This window comes from Corvus hawaiiensis, chromosome 7 (assembly GCF_020740725.1).
Source record: "Corvus hawaiiensis isolate bCorHaw1 chromosome 7, bCorHaw1.pri.cur, whole genome shotgun sequence".
Lineage (NCBI taxonomy): Eukaryota > Metazoa > Chordata > Aves > Passeriformes > Corvidae > Corvus > Corvus hawaiiensis.
In genome coordinates, this window is record NC_063219.1 from 31,313,842 (window position 1) to 31,326,007 (window position 12,166).

Here is a 12,166-nt window from a genome sequence, read left to right on the forward strand (position 1 = left end):
CATGAAAAACAAATCTTGTCAAATTAATTCTCATTTTAAGAGATCACAGTTTCCTTGATGGAGCAATAGTATTAATGCAGCAATCCACCACATCACAGCTCTCCTCACTCCGGTTGGGCCAGTCCTGCTCTGAATCAGAAAGCCAGCCTAGCATTCCTTAAAATAAACTAAAATCTGGTCAAAGGCTTCAGGATGCAACTGGAAATGGGAACTCTTTGGGGAAGCAGGGTCCTGCTGTGTTCTCCCATTGGCTCTGTACTGGTCAGAGTCTTTACTGACAGCCTGGGCAGTAAGAGCATTACTGAAATGGAGGTGGAAAGGATTAGGGAGCCACTGGAAGAAGAGGAGGCTGTGCTACTGGGAAGCAGTGATGAATCACCTGATGGAAGCAAGGAGCAGGTCAGTGGTAGGCCCTGCACGGCTCCAGGCAGCCCCAGTGTGGTCAGGCTGGGGGAAGAGCCACTCTGAACACAGCAGGAACACCAGAGGTAGCTTGAAATGAGCAGCATGACCTCGGTGGCTAACAAAATCCACAGAGGAGTGCAGGGAATGTCACACAGGAGTGGGAATGCTGCTGTGGCTGTTGCAATGCCCACTCCAGGTTGGCAGATGCCAGAGGAGGGGGATGTACAGCTCTGTCATGTGGCCTAGGAGGGACCTTGCTGCAGCTCAAGGAGCCCACAGCTCTTCCCTACTGCCCTCTGAGCATCTAGTATCTGTGGGGCCATCAGAGGTGAGCAGGCAGAAGCCACCAGCACCTCACTTGGAACATAATCAAAACAAAAGAGACTGGAAATAAAGTCCGTCCTTTTGGCCCCAGAAACAACCATCATGAGACTTTGCCTCTCTGCCACCAGAGAACACACACTTCAGGAAAACCTCATTCAAAGCAGCACTGGGGCAGGGTGACTTTGCCATCTCTTACACAGGACTGCAGCTTGCACAAGTGGTCATGGATCATTCCTTCTGACCATGCAGCTGGCACCACATCCAAGCAGTTATTAAAAATAAATAAATTTTTAGAAATACTGCTAGCTCAGAAACCTCTGTGTCCAACTCACGGCAGTGTTTGTGCAGTGTGAAAGGCACTCAAGCTGCAAATCACAGTGTTACACACTGTGTTATTAACAGCAACCTACAGCAGGACACGAGCTCAGCACTAAATCCTGCATGGAAAACTGCTCCAGATCACCCATCCCTTTGTATTTAGGCTCCCATTACACCATGGCTGTTGCACTGCTCCCATATCTCCGCAGGCCAGGAGGAGAGAAGGTGGCCTTGACCTCCCTCCCGCAGCGGGATCCCGGATCCCGGGCCCTGCGAGCTCCTGCTGGAGACCCACCAGAGGGCGGTCGGGGTTGCCTTTTCCCTCCGACGACATCATTTTCCACCTTTGCAGCCCGGGGAGCCTCACCACAACGTCGCTTTTTATCTTCTGCGGCCACTTACAGCTGCTTTCCGAAGAGAATATAATTGGTGTTATCACATGCCACAGATAGGTACAGATAGCAGAACTGGCTACAGATGAAGAAGCTATTTATTATTTGGAGTCCCTAGGATGATGGTGGTACATGGGACAGCCTCTTTTAGAGCTGCATCAGACAGCAGGCCCCCACATCCCATGGTTAATTATGCTGGTGTTTATAGGACTGGAGTGCCCACAAAGTTTGTGCTGGGTTTTTGAAGTCTGAAGCTTCTTCTCCTGTTTTATTTATTCAGAAAGGTGAAAAATACGATATTAAATATAGATACAAGATATTAGACAAAATAATATCTCCTTCTGAGCTATATTACACCATAATCAGTGTTGATCTCAGCTGCAGGACCACAGCCATCATGACAAGTTTCAGTCAGATCATTATCATTATACTACCATTAGTATTATATAGCTGCCTTTGACAGCTCTTGAAACCTCCTTTACCTCCTGCTTTCATCTTCCTTACTTCTCCAAAACAAGGACAACAGTGCTGCTTTTTCCTTCTCCTGCACAGCCCAGCCTGCAGGGACAGAAGCTTTCCATCTGTTCTTCTCTCCAGTTCCATCACCCATCCCATCTCTGCTGTCCTTCTTCCCTGCCTCATCTCCTTACCTCCTCACCCTCTTGTGTTTCTCTCCTCAAAACCTGTCTGCCCTTGTGTGCAGCTTAACCCCATCCTTACCTGTCCGAGCAGGGCACCATCTCTCCTTACCTCCAAATACTCTGTACTTCCACTATCCGAAGCTGTTTTCCTCCAAAACAACCCCAAATCCTTTCCAATTTGTCTTGTTTCATGTTTTAGGTATGTTCTACAACCAGTCAGAGCAAAAGATTCTTTTTGAAGAAAACACAGCATTAGGAAGGCCAGTCTAGGTAAGCCATTCAAAAGCAACCAAAAGGCAACCAGAAAAAAAAAAAAAAAAACAAAAAAAAACAAACAAAAAAAAAAAAAACACCAAAACACCAACCCCAAAAATGTTTCTCCTCTGCATTGGACCTTCAGAAAGCCAGAATCACAAAATCACTTTGGTAACACTGTATCACACCAGGAAGCATCAGAACACAGCAGCCAGAGAGTCACAATCCTTTGCTTACACAGGAACTTGAGGTTCTCCAGACTGCACAAGGTACCCGTGGCAGTGCTATTGTGAAGGGGACACAGGTGACCCCCCTGTTTCAGCTGGAGGGACAACCAAGCCTCTGCCACTCAAGAGAGACATCTCTCTGCTCACGGCTGAAGTCAGCATCCTGCCTGCCCCAGGGGCCGCCCACAGAGGGAAGCGGCTCACACCACTTTCTGTCCTGCACTGCCAAGGGTCTCTCAGGAGATGGGATCCTTAGGGAGAAGCCCCTGTCCCAGGAAACACAGCTCTGCTGGGGAAGCAGGTGGGAGCACGCCAGGCAGGAGCAGACAGGAACTCATGGCAGCAGCAAAGCGAGTGCTTACAAAGGCAACTGCTTTTACTGGTGACACACAAGTACTTGGATTTCACACCAAGGCCTGTGCTCCAAGTTTCCCAGCTCCCATTCCACTTGCTTCCTCTCTTTGCATTATTTCTAGAGCAGCCCTGTGTGGGGATTTTCATTACACATTGTGCCTCCCCACAGAGCTCTGCAGGCAAATACAAGACAGAGGCACCAGGGAAGGGCAGAACAGGAGGCATAAGGAAACGTGGATTAGAGCCCAGCCCTGCCCTGCCACTGTGTGACAAGCACAGGGCATTCCCTGTAATCCTTTAGGCAACATTAGAAAGTGTTTCTTAGTTCTTGAACCAAGATGAACAAAGGAATTTCAGTGGTAGGGAGAGTGATACAGGAAGATATCCTGAGCTGCAGTGCTTCCAGCCCAGCCAGCTGCTCTGGGACTGCAGCCTTGCTCTGCTGGCTCTGCTGCGTGTTTGGCCACAGCCAACACTTTCCTCTGGCTCACCTGCACAATGCAAGCTCCTCAGTGTGGCTCGAGCTCCAAGATTTGCTCTGCGCCTGCCAAGGCAGTCCCTGCACACGGCTGCCAGGTTAACAGTGCTTGGGCTGACGTGCCAGATACTGAAATAATACATTAAAAAAAGAGAGTTCATGAAACTCTATCTTTCCATTGCAGTTGGCTCCCTCACCCCTGCTACATTTCAGGAACAGATAACAGTAGCAACTAAAATGCACCGACAAGACAAGGTCCTGCTAGCAATGGGGAAGGTCAGAGATAGCATGAGCAGTGATAATCCACCCAGCAAAGCTTCCTGCAAGAAGCAACAGAATCAGCAGATCTGATGATCCAGGCAGGTGAACATTTTCATATACAAGTGTTTTGTCAAGATTAAGTTAAAATGTTCTTCCTACCTGCTACTATTCTCAAGGCCTTCCACCAATTTTTGATGTTTACTGGATAACTGGTGAAGTGGAACAAGTTACAGGAGTTAAATCCACACTGTAACTGGAAAAAGGCACACTTTGCAAGTGTACATCTGTCATGTGGGCTCTGTTACCCACATGGAAACAGCCAGTAACTGACTGGTTTCACCTTAAAATGTTGAAAAGCTAAAAGAGGAGAAGCCTTCACTGGTTGCTATGATCCCCAAGTACACAGACCACATGCAATGCTTTTCTGGAAAGACAGAAGTACAAGAAACAAAGTTATTGCAAATTACCCTTAATTTGCTTTTCATATAATTTCTGTCAAATAGTGCAAACTGTTTTCAAAAGCATCTTCTCTTAACCAGACGGAGACACACACAAAATTCAGACAGCTGACTGGTAGCAAGGATCTAATTTTGGCCTTAAGCACTATGTTCCTCACCTAAAGGGAAAGCTGTGCACAATTCACCGAATTTTAAACCAAAATTTGGAGGCTGCTTGAGAGCTAAGATGGACAAGAACCACAAGAAATCAAACAGCACTTTTCAGAATAGGAAAGACAGAGTTTTTTACAAAAAAAACCCAACATAACAAAAATATCAAAGAGCAATTTTATTTATCTTATTTGGCACAAAACTTACAAGAACTGTTTTGTTCCCTTCTTAAATTTAGTAGAACTAGCAAGGAAAAAAAAGGCATACTAATACATTTAAATGAGCTGTACAGCAAGTGACATGTGGAAGGAGGCACCAGAAAGATCTACCAAAAATCAAAGTGCATGAAAAATACCTACTCTGAGCGCCTCATGGTATTGTATTAAGGCACCACTCTTTTAGAAGGTTTACTGAATACATCAAGTGTGCAACTTCTTGGTTTGGAATGTAAGAGTCCTTCAGCCTGTATCAGGACCAGATACTGCAACCTCTGAATGGAACAATGTTTCTCCTTGCAGATGTTAAAGAAAGAGACCTCTTTGTGCCCAACATCATCTCTCAGCTAGGCATGTCACTGTCATATGCTTTGAAAGAGCCAACACAGGTTATCAGAGTACCAGCATTTTACTTCAGAGTTTTAAGCTGTAGTGTGCACCAGACCTATGCATTCTTTACAATGGTTTTATAGAAAAGAAAGGTTGAAGAGACAAAAGTAACATACGACATACCAGTAAATACATTTAGATAGTTTTATCAAAAGAACATTTAAGGACTTTCTGGAGTATCTCTTAAAAAAAAAAAAATCTGAGTAGTGTTATAATCCAAAATAATTAAATACACTTTTCAACAGATTATTACAAAGCTTCCTTCAGGACTAGCCATCAAGTCTGACAAATTCCACAAGACTTCAGGAACTTTCAGTAAGGATGTAGAAAAAGCCCAATATTAGACAGTGGTAAGAGATTTTCATAATTGGAAACATTTAATGCAAACCCTGTAACTGCAAATCATGTTATACAGGTGTGTATATACATACACACATACACACACACTCACACACACTGAAACATCATTACAAGGGCCAAACAGACACCCTGGTTCATTGTGGGTTCTGCACATCACCACTCTGAAGTATGACAGAAGCTGCACTAGGTTTGTTATTTCAGCACCTTCATTAAGAACTATTTGTTTAAGAACCAAACCACTTCAGTTACAAGCTGCCACAGGCCAGATTCACACCAAGTGTAAACAGGTTCCAACTGCATCTGCTTCTTATCAGCTTTGACTTTGGTTTTTCTGCTCAGCTGGATCACCAGTCTCCTTTACTTGCAGGAAGTAGTTTAGTAAGAAATCAATGCCCATATCAAAACTGAAGTGGGAACCAGTAAATGCAGAATATTGTTATCAAACCACTGTACAACACCTCTACTGTAGAGAGTTTCAAACATCTCAGGAGTTTGAGACTGCTTAACCTGAACTCTGGAAAAACATATTTCTCTATGGACATGCAAAGGCATTTAAATATGAACTCTAGGCATTACAATATTTCATTTTTTGCCCTCTTATGGTGTAGACCTCGAGAACACGACTGTGTGCCCCATTATAAAACCAAAGCACCCTTGAGCATTAAAAATTCTAACAGTAAGGGTTGGAAAGAAGGGCATCTGGAAGTGATCTACACATTACAGAGCATGGTGTTTCACAAGTCTCAGAACAGTTTAGTTCATACTTTCTGAGATAACTTTCCCAATACCTTTGTCCCAATACAGAGCTGTAGTTTTCAGTAACTCTTTTACCCCTGCATTATTTGCTACCACATATAAAACATGCCACAGAACTGGCAGTCAGGGCTAAACATTTAACAACATGTCCTTTTCATCCTTTATTAACAATTACATTTATTTCATGATTTGTATGTAAGTCATGTAGCAATATAACATTGGTGTTATACACTGTGCTTCCGTTCTCTGGCACTTGGAGGAGGAATTCATTTCCAGATAGTCACATCTTGCTGAAGCATTCCTTTGCATTTGTCCAAACCTGAATTCCCTTTTAAAAGAACAGTTAAAAATCAATGGGCGGGAATATATTCTATCTGCAAACCTCATCCACAACTTTCTTCAACAGAAGACTCTACAAAGAAGTCAAATAGAACTTCACAGAAGAATAAGGCAGAGACCACATTGAAATTGGACCACACTGTCTATTTTATATCTATATCTACATATATCTCAACATTAACATGTCACTGAGTTCAAGTAGGATGGAGTATGTGGGAGGCTTTATGCTAGTGACTTCCAATCTTCTGTGACTGCCATGTTCCCAGTTACTGACAGGCTGCATCTCCCCACAGGACAAATACACTGGGCCAGCCTTATCCAAGCCACACGTACCTTTTTGCACATGCTAATCTGCATAACAGCGTAGCTTATAAGTGCCTCCTTCAAATCATGATTCTTCTGCTCTTTAAACCGTTCAATGTCAGCCCAGGCACTTTTCACAAAGTCTCTGAAATTAAAAGCAATTATTTCTGTTAGGAAGTGTTAGACAGTGTTGCACCCCCAGCTCTGGACACTCAGCAGAGAAGCTATGTATGACAGAGTGCTCCATCTTTCAGTCAGTAAATCCAGTCCTGCAATTATTATGCATCCCTCAGTGTCCTCATTTTACAACTGGCACCGCTACCTAATTCCCCACCTTCTTTTTAAGGTTTTTAACCTAGAGAATCAGTTTCACAGGATACATTAGGATGTTTGTTTGGTTTGGTGTTTTTTCCTGAGGAAGCATCACTGCCATAGAACTAGCATAAGTCAGAATATACTTTTTTCCTCCAGATTCTGCTGGTGTAACTAATTATCTCTATGCCAACATTCAGCACACAACACTGCGTGTTTCTCCTTCAATTGTCAAGCCAGAATCTTCATGTCTTCAGCATGAAAACTCACTTGTCAGGATGTGAGACAGTCAAGCACAATCAACATTTACAATGTAAATTTAACTTGGACAATTAATTCACTTCAGAAATTAATTTTGCTGGTTTGGTGATGTGTAGTCAGGTCTCCTTAACTAAAATGGATGCATGTATCTGTAATTCATGCTTTGATTCGTGCTGGACTAGCATTCACTCGGAAATTGCTTCCAGAGCTACAAAAGCACATCTCCAATACATCTGCCAAAATTATTAAGATACTGCATTTACTGAATGTCTTGTTGTTTTGAACTAGTCATGAACTAGTCTTATCTTTCCAGCTCTAATGCTAACATATCCGGAGATACCACGTTTACCCTTTGTGTTATATGACAGACATGCTTTGACAAAATCCCATTGCTTTAAGAACTTTAGTTCCTATTTTTCATTTTTGCACACCTAAAGAAAATTTCATTAGAGTACCAAGAAGCAGTTACTCAAACACAACACCCCAGACCTTCTAATCTCTTTCAAACAGGAGTAAGGTGTCCCCCATATGAGAAGCTGCAGAATATGGGCTCAGGACCCTTATACATAAACCAAACCGAATACTGTATTTGAAGCAAATCAGCTTTTGTGTCTCAGCCTATTCAGCTGCAGACCTCCAAGCCCACCTGCTAAATATATTACTAGTGGAACATAAAAGCATGCAAGTCAGCTATTAGAGTGGGCTCAGGAACTGGGAAAGTCATCAGGTTTTACATAAGCCATTCACTCAGACCAGAAGCTAACTGCATGTACTGCACTTTATTTCACAACTTGCAGCTGACAGGAGCTTTTATAGACAGCTCATAAACACCAAGAATATATTAAAAACACTTATAAAATGCAAACACCTTCAAGAGCATCCAGTCAAGGACTTTTGCTAAGACAAGCCCTGTGTTTTCTTTGAAACAGTCAAGCCCATTTACCTGCCCTCCAGATTTTTAGACTTCAGTTGCTCTTCTCCTTCCTGTATCTGCTCTTCTAGAACCTTTATCTTGGCTTCCCTCTGCTCAGGGGTCTCTTGCCCAAAGAGCTTGCTGGTCATCCCCTTCAGGGAGAAGGTTCTCACAGTCTACAAAAAACAAGGATACTCTAGGTTTGGGATTCCTGAGCACAGCCACAGGACATCAGGTGACATTTATCGGCATTTGTGCTTATTTGGCTGATTTTTTGCTTTAACTTCCATTTCATTAAATGATAAGTAGCTCTGGTGACTCAGGTTAGACTAAGCAAAGTGGGGGGGGAGGTAATTTGATGTTCGAATGCTTTAAGGCTGACAAGGGTGAACTTTCAGAGCAGCCTTCCTAGTGAAGTAGGAAAGAAACAAAGAGAAACAAAAGCCATAAAGGTGTTCCATAAAGAACACCAATAGATCCAAGAGCAACATTAAAAATTCTAAAACTGTCAGTTACCATTTTCAGATAATATTTTAGGTAATGTTATCTCCCATATAAAATGGGCTAACACAACGTATCAATAACACCCACTGTTCAAAAGGCAAAGGAAGCCTTTCAGAATTCCCAAAATTTTCATCTTTAGGATAGAGTTGTCTGTGTTATTCTGTTCCAGTCATATTTACTGCAACTCTTTACTTGCTCAGTATTCAATAAAAGAAGTTTGGCACAAACAGCTTATGTCACCAAGAACCAAGTTACTTTAAACCTCACATGTCTCCAGCTCACATGATACCACTTCTCAAAAGCAGCAGCCAGCATGCTGGTGCCATTTCAATATCATTCTAAGTAACTTGGCTCAAGTAAAAAATAAATTCAAAAAGAGGCATCTTGGAGAAGAAAGTGGAAAAAGACTCACTCCTGTTGCCAGCTCCTCACACTGCTGTTTCTTAGATGTTAAGTCCTGTGCAGCCATTTCCAAATCATATTGCATTAGTTCATGCTTCCTGCAAACTGCCCTGAAAAGTAAGTAATGAAAGATCTGTCATGTAATACTTTGCTTTGCTACATTTCCTTCCATTCACACTTTACAAATAGCATCATGTTTTGTTTGTTTTTGACAGGAAGCACCTCCAGTTATTCATCTAGCCCAAATTCAACAGCCCTATCACAGACTCCATAACTCTGCAAATGCCATAGTTAAACAAGTTTGGATCAAAGTATAAATAAAGTTCTTGGTACAGCAGCATTCTTCTCCTCTTTTTAGACTCATTCTGAGATACACTCAGCAATACAAGCCCTACCATCTCCTTAAGGACACCACTGTAAAATAGTTTAATTCAAAATACATTACAGAAATATCACAGCTTTAACAAAAGATACCTGGAGATGGTACCTGTCACAGCAGCAATCTATCAGTCAATCATAAAATTCATCACATTTTCTTTTTTAAACAATGAAACAAGAAACTGTTTCTAGATTCATACAGTGCCTTTCATCTGGAAAAGAGGAGTTTCCTCTGACCACCTGCAGTAAGTCCCAGTCCTGTGTGGGCTGATGATGCTACATCCGTACTCCACAGCCGGAGGCACATTCACCTCCCAGAAGAGGCTACCAGTGCTCCAGGTTCCCACACAGCAGCCCTCACACTTGCCAACCCAATCCTTTACTGGACCTCTCCAAGAGGTTCAGAGCCAGCCCTTGCAAAGCACAACAGCTTTAGGTACAGTCTTACAGTATAAAGCAATTTGCTTTTTTGTCCATGCTTGTAAGGGGTGACTGACAAAGACTAACGTAAAACAAACCAAAAAGTTGGTATTTAACTGTGTAACACTGTGCAGCCGATGGAAGTTATACTGGGCACTTTGAAAGCTCCTGGGATTTATAAGGGCTGGAGCAGCTCTGTTTGGCCCATTGCATTTGAACGCTGGAGCTCTTAGCACATTGGGGCACTATTACACCAAAAGCCAAGGAAACAGTGGAACCAAAGGAATAAATAGCATTTTCTCCCATAGTATACAGATTTTAACATTTCTGTCTTTTCACTTCTGATCAGACCAGCTCTAATTTGTACTGCCGCTCACACAGCAATCAAATACAAGTAAGCAGTATAAGAAACAAGAACATGGAGACCCCACAACACTGAAATTTTCCCTTCTCAGAGAACAGAAGAGGATAACAGACTAAATTAAGCATCAGCACCACATTAGAGAAAAGGACTACAGCTTCCTTTTGAGCTTAGACTTCTGCACATACCGCAGTGCTTCTGCATAGAAGAGATATTCCTTCAGCTGATCTGCATAGTGTTCCTCTTCTTCCAGTATGTCATCAATAGAAGCTGCATATCTAGTGAAAAACAGCCACAGTTAAATGTAAAGCTGATTAATTTAACCTTTAAGGATACACATCCAGTAACAAGGGAGACCTGTTTGACAGAAACACCCATGGACAAACAGCAAAGAGCTTCCAAACTTGCAAAAAGGTTTTTTCCTTTGTTTTTAATTAAACTCTGAATCAGCTAATGTCAACATGCCCGTGGGCCTGCTTCTTTGGTTGTTACTACAATGAATCTTTCAACAAATACAAAACCTATCGTAAGTCTCCTGCTGAAGAGGAGGCAGCTTTTGTTACAGGAAAAAAACCCCAATTTATTCCTTTTCTTCAGTAGGCAGTCAATAGGCAGCACCAAGACAAAAAAAAGACATAGTGCAGAAGGAATCCTTCAAGGCTGAAAGCACTAAGGCCCAGGAATGTGAACATCACACCTTCTGAGAAGCAGAGGCTGCTTTCATGGCTCATTATTCAGCATGAGTACAAGATAACTCACAGTGGTGCCCTGAACACCACAACATTAAGTCCCTTCAGCTCCTTCAAAGTCTATAGCTTTGTCTACTGTGTAAGTCAAACATATTAATTCAGAGCAACAGCAAGTTTAACCCTCTTTTTAGGGAGAAATCTGAAGTACAAGGGCTTGGACCAAATCTGCAGCTCTTGCATTCAGTAAGAGTTTTGTTATTTAGACTGATGTCTCCTACAAATGGCAAAAAGCACTTTATTTTTCTAGTTGATACTGCTTATTTGACAGTATTTAGTATGTTTGTGCTGATCAAGGTGACTGTCTGGGACACATTTGCAGGGACAGCCTACAGCTAAGAGGTAACTGCTCATCTCACTTGGCACAGGTACAGAAATCAGATTCCACTTTAGCCCGGCACTCAGGGCATGTGCCACTGGAGATAACCAGGATGAATGACATCCCACACAAATACCTTCATCTATTCTGCTAACTCAGTCTGGATTCTCAGCTATGTGGCAATCTCTCACACATCTGCAGGCTCTCTGAAGTGAGCATATGTCCATTCTTCTCTAGCAACCAGCACAATGTGACCCAAATGCTAATTATGGTACCTCTTGGCTTTCAAGTTTTTGCAAAATCTTTGCATTTTTCCTTTTCCTGGAGAGGATATGCCTCTCCAGTAATTGGCTCTATAGAAGAAGTGGCAGAGTCCCAAGCTGAAAGGGAACTGGTAACATGAATTTGGGAAGCTTGAAATTATGATGAGTTGTTTTGATGCTCTGTGAAATCAAAGACATGGCACATCCAGGAAAAGCCCTATCAAGGCTCTTGGTGATGAATAAATATAACATATGAAGTGGTCAGCAACAGCAGACCAGTTTAAGTAGAAGGGATAAAAGAACAGAGAGAACAAGAATTCACACCATGAATCAAAGGAATAAGTCAAAACTGTTGAAAAATACACTTGTTCCGAAAAAACCCTGCAGCCACACAGGTCATAAATGGCTTACCCTATTTTAAGTTCTGCAGTGCAGTAATTTTAGTATAGTGGTTAGATTTCTCAGGGCAGCAGATGGACTACATTTCATTTTCAAGTAAAATCTAAGTTTAGAGCAGTGCTAGAGCTCATCTGTGGCAGATGACTCTCAGAAAAAAAAACCAAAACCAAACAACCAAAAAATCTCACCAAACAAAATGCTACCTCTTACCTAGACAGTTTTTTAAACTGAGTTTAATTTGGGAAAAAAAAAATATTATTAA

At 42.2% G+C, this 12,166-nt stretch overlaps 1 protein-coding gene across 2 annotated transcripts in view; it reads right to left on the bottom strand.

The window, feature by feature from the left end:
* Positions 1-4,428: 4,428 nt before the first annotated feature.
* Positions 4,429-12,166, bottom strand: part of SNX4 (sorting nexin 4) — a 32,793-nt gene continuing 25,055 nt past the window's right edge. For both annotated transcript variants that reach the window (XM_048309639.1, XM_048309638.1), the window contains exons 10-14: positions 10,366-10,455; positions 9,029-9,128; positions 8,143-8,288; positions 6,657-6,771; positions 4,429-6,312 (exon numbers count right to left, since the gene is read on the bottom strand). In XM_048309639.1, coding sequence (XP_048165596.1) covers positions 6,265-6,312; positions 6,657-6,771; positions 8,143-8,288; positions 9,029-9,128; positions 10,366-10,455 — 499 coding nt within the window. In that variant the 3' untranslated portion in view covers positions 4,429-6,264. The remainder of the gene's footprint in view (positions 6,313-6,656; positions 6,772-8,142; positions 8,289-9,028; positions 9,129-10,365; positions 10,456-12,166) is intronic.